Source organism: Astatotilapia calliptera, chromosome 13 (assembly GCF_964374335.1).
Source record: "Astatotilapia calliptera chromosome 13, fAstCal68.1, whole genome shotgun sequence".
NCBI classification, from domain to species: domain Eukaryota; kingdom Metazoa; phylum Chordata; class Actinopteri; order Cichliformes; family Cichlidae; genus Astatotilapia; species Astatotilapia calliptera.
This window is the reverse complement of record NC_137434.1, coordinates 15,631,319-15,646,226: the sequence shown is the minus strand read 5'-3', so window position 1 is coordinate 15,646,226 and position 14,908 is coordinate 15,631,319. Positions and strand designations below refer to the sequence as shown.

At 38.6% G+C, this 14,908-nt stretch overlaps 3 protein-coding genes across 11 annotated transcripts in view; 1 reads left to right on the top strand and 2 right to left on the bottom strand.

Annotated features, from left to right (window-relative positions):
- Positions 1-1,856: 1,856 nt before the first annotated feature.
- cutc (cutC copper transporter homolog (E. coli)) lies at positions 1,857-6,877 on the bottom strand. Of its 6 annotated transcripts, none has more exons than XM_080288113.1 (10): positions 6,734-6,860; positions 6,464-6,542; positions 6,150-6,209; positions 5,606-5,635; positions 4,764-4,973; positions 2,929-2,964; positions 2,581-2,714; positions 2,431-2,458; positions 2,230-2,335; positions 1,857-2,082 (listed from the first exon to the last, which is right to left on the bottom strand). In XM_080288113.1, exons 2-10 carry the CDS (start codon positions 6,531-6,533, stop codon positions 1,971-1,973), a joined length of 786 nt encoding a protein of 261 aa, XP_080144239.1. In that variant the 5' UTR covers positions 6,534-6,542; positions 6,734-6,860; the 3' UTR covers positions 1,857-1,970. The 6 variants fall into 6 exon arrangements, with proteins under 6 accessions (XP_080144239.1, XP_080144238.1, XP_026046698.1 ...); XM_080288112.1 differs by having other exon boundaries at positions 6,647-6,801; XM_026190913.2 differs by lacking the exon at positions 5,606-5,635 and having other exon boundaries at positions 6,734-6,877.
- A 193-nt stretch (positions 6,878-7,070) lies between these two features.
- cox15 (cytochrome c oxidase assembly factor COX15) lies at positions 7,071-12,696 on the top strand. Its single transcript, XM_026190855.2, has 9 exons — positions 7,071-7,274; positions 8,495-8,679; positions 8,789-8,911; positions 9,050-9,236; positions 9,774-9,941; positions 10,050-10,131; positions 10,995-11,149; positions 11,295-11,408; positions 11,492-12,696. Exons 1-9 carry the CDS (start codon positions 7,200-7,202, stop codon positions 11,621-11,623), a joined length of 1,221 nt encoding a protein of 406 aa, XP_026046640.1. The 5' UTR covers positions 7,071-7,199; the 3' UTR covers positions 11,624-12,696.
- LOC113035340 (A-type potassium channel modulatory protein KCNIP2) overlaps positions 12,296-14,908 on the bottom strand; it is a 115,288-nt gene continuing 112,675 nt past the window's right edge. For all 4 annotated transcript variants that reach the window (XM_080288116.1, XM_026190860.2, XM_026190859.2 and 1 more), the window contains one exon: positions 12,296-14,864. In XM_080288116.1, the coding sequence (XP_080144242.1) occupies positions 14,817-14,864 (48 nt within the window). In that variant the 3' untranslated portion in view covers positions 12,296-14,816. The remainder of the gene's footprint in view (positions 14,865-14,908) is intronic.

Below are 14,908 nucleotides of genomic sequence, written 5' to 3'. Positions count from 1 at the left end.
AGAGAAAACACAAAATCACCTTTGAACTTCACCTCTGTACATACTCCTAACCATGCTCGCAACTAATGGCAGACCAATAAACAACTTGGTAAACAAGATTATCAGTGAATTTTTCAATAGAGACTTCCTAAATTGTAGTTGCAGTTAAATGAAGAATCAGCATGACACAGGGAAAGCACGTTAAGCAGGGAGGTTATTAAAGCGCGTGACAACACACAAGTGTGTGTGAGTCTTTTACTGATTGCAATGGTCCTAAAACTGGTTAATTATTAAAATGTCTGGTAACATCACATGACTCATTGGGTGTAAAGCATCAAGGACAGCTATGTTACACGTGAAAACAACTCATGCATGTCGTTATCCAGTGTTTATCCAATTACATTGACAAGGACTTGATTTTAAGATATCTGTACAAAGGGTAGGACACTCACAGCAGGAAAAAAAGATGCAGCTTTTTCAGAGAAATGGTAAAGCTGACTGTAGTAGATTTTAAATATGATAAAAGTAAAACTCAGAGATGTAGATGAATATTTGAATAAAAAAACCTCTTCTCTGACTTTAAAAACTTTTCTGGTTCCACTTATATATGTACATATATACACACACATATGATTGTTTTATCTGTCATCAAAACTCAGATTAGCTTTCCTTTCTACTGACACGTAGACTAAACTATTATCAAAAATGTACTTTAATAAGAATAATCACTCTGTACTGCCCTTATAATAGAGGATAGAGCGTTTTGTTCACTTGTAAAAAACTTTGTCTCTGACCAGACGCCACCAGCTGATAAGCAAAGATAAGCCAAACAACAACAGAAATGTCTGTGCAGTGTGTCAAAAGTCAAATAAAAACAATTAAAGAGCTTTTAATATTTCAACCAAGTCAAATCATTTTAGGGAAAGTTTTGTGCATAATGCATAATATTTTTTTAAAAGACAGAAGATGTAATCTAATATGAAAACTGTTTTTATTAAAAGAAGAAGAAGAAGATGAAAATGAACAGAGAAAAAACGAAAACAGGAAGTCACAACTGTGCATTATGTATCACTTTAAATAGGGAGTTATGTAAAACTGATATTTTGTTTTGCCATTTTAAAAAGCAGTTATCTTTCATTAGGAAAAAAATACACATTTTCAGTGTAGAAATCAACTGTAGTTGAACATACATGGGGGGCATTACTGCAGCAATGTCATTTGTTAGTGTGCAGAGAGGTGTGAATCTGTTTGACCTGGATTACTCTGTTTTATGAATGCCTATAAAAAAAAAATAAAAAAAAAATCTATTAAGATGTGAGACCAGAGGTTCATGACTGTGTAAAATAACAGTTTGTGCATACATAGATCATCAAAACAAATTAAAACTACAATGAAAAGTTTTTACCTGTGTAAAAGACTCAGTATGTGAATTATACACTAATAATAAAAAAAGAAGAGTACAAATGGCCTTATTATTATTGAAAACTTTACAAACTACACATTTTTTCAGCTTCTTATACTCCTCACAGGTGAGGGGCTTTTTAAACATCTCATATTTACAGAATCTTTTACACACACACACACCCAAAAAGTGAACTTTTACAGATTTGTGTACACATCTCCTGTATGTTTAAATTATTAACATATTTTAGCAAACCTGTTTTCCAAATCCTATAAATCAGACTGCACATTCAGACACATGAGTAGTTCTCTATGCACATTATTGGATGATATCACTAGAGAAGTGCTCCCATATATAGACATCATATTATTCACAGATACTCTGTGAGATGCATTAATGTCTTTGCTCTTTAACTGGACAAGGACTGATTCATTGGTGATTTTATATCTTAAAAGAAAAAAACAAAAAGCAGAGCTTTCTGGCGATTATGACATTTATTTATGGAATTTAATCAGTACACATCAGTATTATTACTCATGATTACTTTTGAGGTATTTTTTTTTTCCAGTCTATCATGACTGTTATACAGTCACAAGGTATTTTTGGCTATTGCGTTTAGAGTTCGGACTTTGCTAACATCTGCCACCTTCAGGCCGTACTCAGGTGCTGAGAAAGAAGCTCCCATTGAGACGCAGGTGTTCCTGCACAACGTCAAGAGAAGAGAAGAAGAAGAGAATTATATAGAAAAAATAATAATTAGATCGACATGAGGTTGCAAGAAGTCTCCTAATGCATGCAACCAAAGGGACAGATCCCACCTCTCGCCTGAGACTGGAAAATAAACACACCTGAACTTCATTGCAGATTCCCGGCTGGAGCGGGCTGAGCAGTGAAACTCTTGAGCCCCTGACCCCTCTAATATTCTCTGTAGGTTCCTTTCTGTGATGCCTCCTCCTGTTATCAAAACAAAAACAGTGACAGTGAATAAATAAATAAGGTTGTAAAAATTCACACATAAATAACAAAGGAGCAATGGCGGAGGCACTAACCAGGCATTATGATAATTCTGCCCTTTGCCTGTTGAGTAGAAATGATGTGAAAATTAAAGGTTTTATGAAAGATCAAGAACAATAACCTAACAGCTATTAGAGTTTCATATGTCTGCATGTAAAGAAAGACAATCATATGGGTACACGTACTTGATCAACAAGCCGTTTAATGAGAGGCAGTCCCTCCAAAGCGGAGCTGTCACAGCCACTAGTCAACACACGCTCGAACCCTAACGATATCAGCGCCTCCAGAGCTACTGCTGGGTCATGAACCATGTCAAAAGCTGCAGTAGGATCATGATTAGTGTCATAATAAAAGCCCAGGCTTAATAATATATCATTAAGACGTTCTATACCTTTTCGGAGCTATACCTGATAATAGCATTATGTAAGGCTTTTATTCCATTAAGAATTTGTGATGCTTTTTAAGTGTAACTGTAGCTGAAAAGAATTTTAAAAGCTTAAAGCTGAAAAGCACTTTGAAGAAGAAACTTTTACCTCGGTGGAAGGTGACAGGCAAGGGACGGGCAGCAGCTAGTGTGCAAAAAAGTAAGAAAACAAAAGAAAGAAATGGAAAAGTACAAAATGTCAAACAAAAGTGCAAAACTGTGAAATACGACTTGTATAATATAAGCAATATAAGCTTTTTTTTTCCTACCTTTATGAAAGCCATCACTCATAGCCAGCTGTACTGCTATACTCTATATCAAAGATTGTTGGCTTCACTTTTTTATACTGCATATTGCAAGTAACAATGCAAAGATAGTGATAAAAACTTGAGAGAATATATAGTGTCTGATTTTTGGAGGTTAGCCCTACCATGTTCTGAGGTCTCAGTAGGACCTTTGGAAATATGATGAACTCATGGTGCTGGTTGATTTCGCTTAACATGGGTCACAACTATCTTGTGGAGATGTAGTGCATTTCCTTCTCTGGAGAGCTGACATATGACGGGCTACATGAAACCTTGTGTGAGATTAAAACTGGATTACCAAGCCTGCTGTAACACGTCTTTACCTGTGCATCTTCATAACAAGTGGTGTCCCATAATAAATTAGCTATATTTGCATAGTAAAAATACAAATATTGGATACTCAAGCCTACTAGTTCAAACTCTCTGCACTCCTGACAACCTGTAAAATGTTCCTCTTTCACAAAAACAAAATTACTGAAACAAACTGGTGTCTGTTTCAATGTTATCCCTTAACTAACGGCAAAAATACAGAGCAAAGTGTCCATCAGCTGATTGGATGATTTGAACTTTTCTGGTATGCTTTTCCATACATGTGAATGGGTTATTCAGACCAAAACAATATAATTTAATAAATGTTTTGGAGGTAAGCGAAACAGTGTGCAGGAGTTACATTCAATTGTTTTGCACACTATCATGTCTGCACCTCCTAATACAGTTTCCGGAAGATCTTTTGTTGATCCCTTAATAAATAATTAACCCAAGTTAAGGTCAAACGCTCATGTTTAGACTGCAAGTGCTTTAGGCCTTGTAAATTATTTGTTTTCTTTTTAAGTGAAAACATGTGAAGAATGAAGGGTCCAGAAATATTGGCTCTTGTGTGTTTTGCCAGCTTTTTCAGAACTTTACAATTCAACAGCAAGTTCATGTTTATTTTTCTTTTTTGTGGCTAAATAAAAGGTGCCACACTGAAGGAAATGGAAGGAAATCTGATGTGACTTGATTAATATAGAAATAGTCCCGATCAAAAGTTTGAGACCACTTGAAAAATGGCAACAATGGCCTGTTTCAGTTTAACCGTTGTTTTCAATAAATTGCAATCTCAAATAAATGTTTTGTCTCACACCCATTTCTTCTTGTTGCATGTTGAAGCTCTACTTGGAAGCTTGTTAAGACCCAACCATGCAAAATATTACTTTTTGCCATTTTTCAGCATTTGATTGGGACTGTATTATGGATCTGTCTTATCATTGAAAAGTGACTAAAAATCTTGGACATAGCAATGAAATTTCTGTGGCTTCTACACTATTGTGATCATATTTTGCCTTTCTGACTTGCATTTCATTTTTTAGGAAAGTATATTTACAATATTGCAGTATTGGAAACAATCTGGGGATACTATTTAGAATAAATCACAAGTCTCTACAATATAAACCAGAAATATTTAATTTTAAAAGAAGGCATATGTTTTTGTGTACTCTTTCTAAAGGTTGATGGTGTTTCCTCAATCTATCGAACTCATAGATATAATTCTTATAACTATTGGTTTATTTTTAGTGTTACTGTATATATTCTGTCTGGCCTTTTCATTGTTATTTAGAGTGATGTAACAAATCAGGTCAAATATATAAAGAGACCATACCCAATAACTCCATGCAGAGCTCTGCATCCACCCGTCCATCTTCTGTCAAGGCACCCAGAACGAGCCCATCGGCTCCTTGGCTCTTCATAAGCTCTATGTCCTTTCTCATCACGTCCACTTCAAGGTCGGAGTACAGGAAGTCGCCCCCACGAGGGCGTATCATTACATAGATGGGGATTTTGACATACTGCTTCACTACATGTAGCACACCTGGAGTAAAGTACAGGTGGAATTATGTGTCATGCAACAAATGCCCAGGCTTCCTATATAAAATAGGATAATGCTTAGTACAGACTATGGACTACTGAAGACATAGTTAATTGGGTTCAAGTTATAAAGGCATTATATGTATTTATATGAAACTCTGCGAATCAGAGGGTGGAATAAAATTGTTCAACAGTGGTTGCTGTATTGGACTAAACACAGAGAGTAGGTATCTATATTACACAGTCATAATAAACTGGTATGGCACAACGTAGGGGAAGCAGCGGAAAAGAGAACATCAAAAGTAATAAAAACCAATAATAGACATGAATAGACATAACAGCCAAAATAAAACTCTCCACAGCACAAGCAACATCCATCATGTCTCTGACTTTATCCCACCAAACTGAACCAGTATGACCTTCAGAGACATGATGACAGCAAACCTGCAGAGAGGGCGGTAAGAACGACAAGGATCTACACACTTTAATGCTTTTCTTTCATGAACTGGGCTGCAGTCACATAGAAAGAAATTGCTTAGGAAGGTTTCTAACCGACTGAAGTGTGTCTAGGTGGCATAACAAGAGCCAATCGAGTTCTCTAAATACTAAGAAAAGGTTTTTATTCTTTTATTTTACCTCTCTTAGCAGAGGCTGCATCAGAGCAGGCTTTATGAAAGAAAAGGACATAATGACATCCCATAATTCAAAGAGATACACTACCTGACTATTATTAAAAACAAACATAGCCATAATCGACAGCTAACACATTAACTGTGTTTTTTTTTTTTTATTCTATTTTATGTCATAGTCTGCTGATGTTTAGATTTGTTAAAGGGTATATAAACCCACAGGTGACCTCTAAACATCATACTCCTACTTTTGAAGTAGAGCTGTGTGTAAGAACAGTCAAATTCTATGTGCATCCTGTTCTTTTTTCCTAAGTCCTTATTAGATCTCTTTTTCCATGGAGGTCATAGTAATGTGATTGAGAAAGGGTAGAAAGTCTTTTTGACCCAAGCCTTGTCTGTTAAATAGTATTTAAGGATTTTCCAGAAGATGGCAGTAATGCAACTTGGCAAGTTCCAGTTGACTAAAACCTGAAAGATCTGCTGGCGCCTGATGCGACAGCTTTTCTTTTCTTTTCTTTTGTTTTTTGCTAGGGGTATCTGCAGATGCTCACCTAGACTCGGAGTGAGCCCACCCTCCAGAAGACTAGAGCACAGCTCAAGTCGACCCGCACCTGCCAGGACAGACAAGTTCTGATTACACCTATATAGACTTTTACAGCCTGTAATCTTTGAGGAATTAAATAACACTGCGTGCCAATTTAATACTCATGGTAGAGATATGTCTGAGCTAACACTTCAATATTATGCAACCGTTAACTCTGTTTTTAAGTAGAACTGCCTGTGCATGACCAATCTAGCAAGCACGCCACAGTGAGTTTAATAATAGTACGGCATGACAGTGTTCACTACTGTTCACTTTACTGACCTCCTCGTTCAGCATTGACAGCAGACTCCACTGAGTCCACGCACACCTCCATTAAAAAGCACTCTGCCATACTGACAGTCTAATAAGAGACAGGAATACAGTTAGTGAGCAAACAAGATTACGTGAAAACTCCTCAGTTAACACGTTCATTCATCTTTAGGTTTTAACTACTACTACAGCTACCTGTTAAATCCACGTCTTATCGACTCATGGAACCGTATCAGTCGTTTAAAAACGATATGAAGTCAGGTCATGTTTTGTGAGACTTACTTCAGCTCATACAGCTAGTCCGTAGATCACCGTTTTCCGGGTCGTTGAATTCAAAACACGCGATTAGACGGGTGATAATATATAAACGTTTTATGATGCATTACTGGGCGAAATGCGACGTATGCCCGCCCATGCAGGATACGCCTGAAGAAAAAACAAGCCCCCCTCCCCCCAAACGTTCTAGTCTGTGTAATATAATTTCGAAAGCCTGGTATATTATTTATATGTATATATATTTTGTTGTATATATATATATATATTTATTTATGTTGAGTATGTTTCGTTCCTGACAAAGAAAAAGACATAAATTTTATTTAGTGAGTAAATTTCTTGTGACGTCAGAAGGTCAAAGTTGAAACTGGCCGTTAGGAAACCAGCCGGGTGACAGCACAGTAACAAACGTGCTGAAGCTTTTGCAACACTGTTGGATAGCTTCAGCACTAGCGACGAGTCTTGGAGCACAGAGATGTTAATTTCGTCGTTGCGGACAACAATTTTTTGTGGGTGCAGAAGTGCTGGAAAGAGCTTTCAGTACAGCACCGTGAGTATGACTTGTGTTAGCCGCTAATTTTAGCCAATAGCTTAAGTAAGCGTCATTGGGAAGGTCACACGCTGCCAGTAATATACACAATATGTCACATTACACATCTGTCAGCTGCTCTTTGTTCAGCTTTGTTTTTAATATGTGTTTGAATTAGTTAGGACAGGTAACATTAGGTGTTTAGGTGTACTCAAGAGTAGTCACGTCCAACAGCTAACTTACATCACCCATGTCTAGGCAATGCAAACTCTTAGATTAGCATTTGAGCTGAAAAAATAAATTCAGAATGGAAGAACTAATATCATAGACCCTTTAAGAAGGTTTTTGATTTATCAGTAACTAAATTTTCAGAAAAGATAGTGATATCAAATTCAGCAATACCGTAAGCCTTTGTTTATAAGCTTGAAGTAAAGTAGGTTAATTAGCTCTTACATATCTAAAACTATAGAATCACCTTACATGTGTTGTGCTTTCGTAATTTGTTAACATGCTGCTTATATGCGAGTATATGTGTGTGGTGCACTATATTGGAGGACAGCTAGACACTGGTGAGGTGTGGGGTAGCAGTGACAGATGGGTTCAAGGTGGGGGTGTCACTGCATCCAAAGCCACAGTGAAGAAGAAAGTGCAGGCAGTCGTGGGTGTGGGTGGAGACCAATGCCAGGGGTGATTTGTGACAGATAAGATAAACCTTTATTAGTCCCACATGTGGGAAATTTGTTGGGTCACGGCAGAAAGTGGACAGTGCAAAGTTACAAGCAGCAAAAATTAAGAAAATCAGTGGAATAGGATAAAAGGAATAACATGCAATATAAAATAGAATAAAATACTATGTGTCGTCAGATAAATTACACTTAGTGGTACTGCACGTGTGTGTGTGTGTGTGTGTGTGTGTGTGTGTGTGTGTGTGTGTGTGTGTGTGTGTGTGTGTGTGTGTGTGTGTCTGCATATGTGTGGTCATCCACAGAGTCTTTGTTGTGGAGTCTGACAGCAGATAACAGGAACAGCTCAGGTTGAGTGGACAAAATTAAAGAATAAAGGTTGAGATGGGTTGGACATGTGCAGAGAAGGGATAGTCGATGTACTGGATGAAGGGTGCTGAGTGTAAATGACATTTAAAATGACTTTTTTTTTATTTTTATAATAAGGTAAAGTTGAAGCTTTAATGCTTGTGTTGTCCATCATCATTTCAAGCCACTTCTCCCTTTTATTTACATTAGCGTTCACCACTTCGAAAATGGCTCTTGAAGAGAGGTCACAGCACCGTCACAGTGGAGGGAGGAACGTCCACTTCAGCAGCAGCAGCTTCTGTCCCCAATGCAGCCTCAAATCGCATAGTGGGTCGATGGTTACTTGGCTGCAGTGGACTGGTGGTTGGGGCTATTGTCTTGGGTGGTGTCACAAGGTACGCACGTTTTAAAATTAGTATGTCTGTATGTACTACTTACTCACTGAAGTACTGTTAACAGGCATTTACTACATTGCTGTATTTTTATGTATTTTTTTTTTATTAGACTGACAGAATCTGGGCTTTCCATGGTTGATTGGCATCTGGTGAGAGAGATGAAACCACCACAGTCAGAAGGAGAGTGGGAAGCTGAGTTTTCAAAGTACCAGCAGTTTCCAGAATTCAAAATGTAAGGTCTCATTTTTCAGAATCAGAGTACATAAAGGCCTGATAAATTTAATTAAATGTGTCTCTGTGTTATGTATTGGTCTGGCCTCTAATGCGGCAATTAGTTAATTTGGTATTATTATGTGTTTTGTTTGTTTAGATTGAACCATAACATGACTTTGCCAGAGTTTAAGTTTATCTTCTACATGGAATGGGGACATCGTATGTGGGGCAGGCTGGTTGGCTTGGCATACATCCTCCCTACTATTTACTTCTGGAAAAAAGGATACTTCACTCGCTCCATGAAGGGAAAAGTGCTGGGTCTTTGTGGATTTGTCTTCTTCCAGGTAAGACACAGCTGTGGAAATGAGAAGATCACTGGAAATAATCATTACCTCATGCCTGATTTAGACTTCTGCAGTGAATCTTTGTTGAGCCTACATCATAACCTGCAGAAGTAGCCATTAGTAAACTTATTTGTCCCTCAATGCTTTCTACCTCTTTGTGCATTCTCTCACTTATATTCTGGTAGTTGCAGCTTCTTTTCACACTGACATTGCTGACATTTCTGAGTCCTTATATTTTATGCTATAATTATCATTCCGTATATTGAGACATTAGTCTGTCACTGACAAGTTTAAAAACTCCGGCGTAAAAGTAGCCGGAATTGTACAGAAGGAATCAGCTGTACTGAACAGGCTGCGTTGTTAGTTTCAGATGTGTTTTGGATTTACGTCATAGCTAATTCTCAGTCACTTATAGCATTGTTTTTTTTTTCTTTTTTCTTTAAATAGGTTGATTGTACTAATATTTAATTATTGTCACCATCGGGTTTATTATAAATGTAAAGTAAGGAATGTGTATACATGTGTTTGTTTTGTCAGGGCCTTCTGGGGTGGTACATGGTGAAAAGCGGGTTGGAGGAGAAGCCCGAGTCTCATGACATCCCTCGTGTCAGCCAGTATCGTCTGAGCGCCCATCTTGGTTCTGCCTTATTGCTCTACTGTGCCAGTATGTGGACAGGGCTTACTCTGCTGCTGCCAGCTCACAGGGTACAGAGGGACTCTTGCCTACAGAAAAAACACAAATGATAAATTTTGGAGAAATGTAAAGTGAAACAGTCTTTTTTTTTAACTTGAATAATGGCACCTTTTTCACAGATAGCAGAAACCAAAAAACTCATGCAGCTCAGGAGGTTTGCCAAGGGTACTGGTGGACTCGTCTTCCTCACTGCTCTTTCAGGTAATACTGGATCTTAAGAGAATTCAGTGTCACAAATGGGGTCGCAGAATCTGTCTACCGAAGTGCTGCTTTCAGTCTCAAGCCACTTTGGGGAAACAAAGTGAACTACCTGTAACTACAGCAAAATTGCACAGAAATTTCTCAAAAAGCAGGATGTTAATAGTGAAGACGACCATCATAGAAGCATAGGTGTTCTTTAAAGTGGCACTTGTTCTGACAGAACATAGGAAGCTCTTGGTAAATGGCAATGATGCTAGAGGAGCAGTTAGAATTTGACATGTGCAAATGGTTTTCAGTCCCGGAAGAGTAGGAGTCCACAATACATCTTCAAAGTGTTCTGCTTATTTGCGTCTGCAAAAAGCACAATGTGTTACATAAAATTCTTCAACTGTAAATTCACAACAAGACTGACTAATGAATACTAGAGTGACAGTCACTCAGAGTCATTCATGGCAACTCACAGCTGACTCCATTAGAGTAACCCTAAGTGTATATAGTGTCACATTTCCTCTCTTAACAGGCGCATACTACGCCAGTCACCTCACAGTCTGTATGAAGCTTCGCACTTTGACTCTGAAACTTATGGTTTGAGGAAAGACATTTGGCCTGCTACCCCATGTAATGTTTTTGGGCTACAATTTGAGTACTGTATCTTGGCTTTTGGTAAATGTTGAAACAAAAAGCTTATTCATCTGGTTTGATTTTAATCGAAAGGTCTTTTGTAAAGTTGGCTCTTAGAGGGCAAATGGGTTGAGCGGCTGTGTAGAAAAGTAAAGTTAATGTAATTAAAGGCAATACAAATGTGGTTTAATCTCTATTCATGGAGATGTATTTGAATCACTTATGCATGTACCTTTACACAGGTGCCTTTGTCGCTGGTTTGGATGCTGGGCTTGTTTATAACTCCTTCCCTAAGATGGCAGATAGATGGATTCCTGATGATCTGCTGGCCTTCTCTCCGACCCTCAAGAATTTCTTCGAAAATCCCACCACTGTGCAATTTGATCATAGAATTTTGGTATGCTATTATAGCTAAAAAATGTTGGCATTTCATTGTTTTTATTCTAATTAAACATAATATTTCCAAGTTTTATAACTCTTTTAGATTGATGTGTAATGAAATGTTAATATGTACCCCTCAAGATGTCTTTTTCTTTTCTCAGGGGATTACTTCTCTGACTGCAATTACAGGCCTGTATCTGTTCTCAAGGAGAATGATGCTTCCCAAGAGGGCTAAGATTGCCATCAGCCTCCTGGCAGCAATGGCCTATACACAGGTAGGCTAGAAGACACTGTAATTGCTATACAAATAGGTCCATTACCCTTCAGTATAAACAAATTGTGCTTTTGTGCTTTTCAGGTTGCACTAGGTATCGCCACGCTGTTACTTTATGTCCCCACTCCGCTGGCTGCAACTCACCAGTCTGGCTCAGTGGCTCTTCTCTCGCTGGCTATTTGGGTTCTGGCAGAGCTTCGCAGAATGCCCAAGTAAATTTCTGCTGTTTTACAGAGAAAACCTATCCCTGGTCGCTGCAGGTCAAAGTTTTAAGAGGCAGTAGTGAACTCGAAAAACATGAAACTGTGTTCTTTATTTAATGATGGACTTTTCTGTATATGCTGAAGCATCTGTTCAGTGGGGTATGTCAGCCCCCACTTAAAAAGCTCAAACAATTTCACCCCTGCACATTGCAATCTTTTTTTCCCCCAATCACGAGTAATAGAAATCACAATACAAGTTAAACTTTATTTAAATAAAGATAATATTCCTAAAGTGGGAAAAAAAGAAATCACATTCATTAAATTCAGTTTTACTTGAGATTTTTTTTCCACCGGTCATCCATGTCCCACTTGCTGTGCTCATGATACTTTACACAGGAGAGTCCTTAAAAAAAATATGCATCAAGGCCGTCATCAGAAATACACTCAAATGATTGCGAAAGCTTTTGCTGTCAGAGAAACCCAACTTGTGAAGTGTTTTGCTGTGCCAGGAATTTCATTAGAACATACGAAACAAAACAAAATTTTCAGCTTTAATAACCTGGCAGTTGAAGGCTGTGTACATGGTTTGGAGTCAGCTGGTTCTTCAGAAATGTAGACTGAATTACTGTATTTGTTGATGCTCACACTTTTAAAAAATGTTCTGGATGACATTTTGGTTATGAAATTGTCACATGGTCGGGTGAATCTGCATAGATACTACTGCCTGTTAGTGGAAGGAGACCTGGCTCCTGGGATGGTTTATGTAATTATGTATATTTAAGCTGTAAATGTTTCCTGTTGACATTATGATGAATCATAATTTGAATATTATTATGGACATTGCCTATTTCCCTTTTTTTGGACTCACAGATGTGGAAAAAGGGGGAATTTATGATGACTCTCCCAAAGCACTGAAAGTGTACCAGAATGAATAAAAGCAGGTCCTCACTTAAGCTGATATACACTGTTTTTTCCTGCTGTGACAGGTCAAAATGTCAAATGTTATTGCTACAGGTACTTTGTACTTTATCTCACTGAAAGGACGTATTTTAATAAAGACAATTTATGTATAGTCTGATAAATTCACACGCCAGTCCATTTTGCATAGTAACTGTGTTTTTTGTTTTTTTTATTATCTCTGTACAAAATATACACATTTTGAATATGCTATGCAACCAGTTTAGGCTAGCTAGACAGTCAGTACCACGGGTTAGTAGGTTTTCATTGTTCTAGACACAGTACATGCGGGTATAGACAGGTTTTCCTTGTGTTTGGGGAAAATAACGTAACTGTGGGCAGGAACAATCAGAGCCAAACCATTCTTCCAGAACGTATAAATGTAAAAACTGCAGAACATAAAAAAATAAGAAATTGCAGGGCCGGAAGTGCATATTTTAACCAGGGCCGTTATAGTGTGCTCTGAGAGGAAGGAGACGTTGGGTGAGTGGAGAACATTATTGCTATTTCATGTTTGTTTCAGCTTTTAAGACACTTGGCCGATTTAATTACGGCCCGAGTGCCTCACATCATCTCACATTTGTGTTGCTTAGTTCTAGTGTGAAAAGAAGCAAATAAGTGGTTGCAAATTGCTCTAAAATAATTAATCTGAGCCTAATGGATGGGTTCACAACCTAAAATTGCACTTGACAGCGTGCAGATAAACTACATGTAGTCTACCTCTTATCTCTGATTGCCCCTTATCCAGCTTGATACCCAGTAACTCCCTCTGTCTTCACCCACAGGTGGGCTAAATGTCTTGCCTTAAGTGGCTTTATGTACCTTTTTAATTGATATCTTTTCTTTGGTGTTACAGAGAGGGAGAATAAGAAATGGAGTGAACAATGGGGGCACAGAAAAAAGAAAACTGCTATCAAACTTTGTCTTCCCCTGCTACACACAATCACTTTATGCCTCCTTGAAATGGAAATAGTCAGATTTAATGCAAAAAGGGTGTGGGGACTTTTGTGTTTTTTCAAGTGGTAGAACCTGTGACAACCACATGACATTTCAGATTACAATAAGTTCACAAATACAATCTGCAATCTAATAATCTTCTCTTTGAATGTATATTCATAGACTAGTACGATTGTGGTATGTCATTCCCATGTCGAGAGAAGCTGCTAGGGTCAAAACGGCTCATTAAATTATAGTGCAATCCCCACATTGTACAGCCTAATATCACACCACTGGGAATGCTAGAAAATGTACAACAGTCAATAGACAACTACTGTTAGGATTGTAATAGTTTGGAAGGCTGGGAATTACTCTACCGAAATCTTGTGAATGAAGGTGGGTGTTGTGTCACAAGAGTCTTACATTTGTAAGACAGATGACATCTCCTGTTACACATGCACGCACACATACGCAAAGGGTGAGGCACCTGTGAATGACTAGGACAGCAGACAGACGAGCAGACTTTGGAGTATCTCTGTAAATACATAAGTAGATATTAGTGACATCATCATGCGATATTTAAATCAGTCCCTTGTGGAAAAAACGAGTTTGAAGCTCCCTCCGTAAGACGGAATCGCTCGGATCACCAGTTTGTTGGTTGCTCCCTCAGGAAGTGTCTTTTTCTCTCTTGTCCACCAGGTGGCTGTAGATTCATTTCTATTTGTATGGCCAGCAAATGAGCCATGAGTCTTAACGGCTCCAGGAAGGTGTTACCCACATCCGCAGAGGCAAGATCAGGTTCACAATGCCATCTCTCAGCCATTACGGAGGAAAGGGGAAAAGTGATCTGAGATCAGGGTTTTGGGAGAGCATCCTTCTTCTGAGTTCAACCATTAAAAGGCTGTGATAGTCCCTCCGTCAGCAAGAGCAATAAAAGTTCAAATAAAACAGGCAGGGGCTGGTTGGGTGTTAGGTGTGCAGGTGGCTGTGAGCCCACTGCTTGCTTGCTTTCTCTGTGTCTCTGGGATAAAACATAAGGTTCTGCATGATGAGGATGGGCGCTGGGTACTCTCCTTTGTTGCTTGGAGGAAGCCACTGGGGGGTCCAGTTAGAGGGAGGGGGCCCTCTCTGTGTCCTCAGGACTCAGCTCTCAACAGAGACACGAGCACAAGCTTGCAAGTCGGGAGACAGCCACACACACGCAACACACATGGAATCAGACTCTTTCTCTCTCTCTTCAATCCCGTATTCCTCTTACACACCCACACACACGTACCCCTCTCTGGTGCCAGTGTCCTCACTGGTCCAGATGTTTAGATGACATTGTCAAACAGCTGCATGGACTGCATGATGTTCTCATCCTACAAAGAGGTAAGAGATGTGCACAGGTTTATGTGCAATTTGT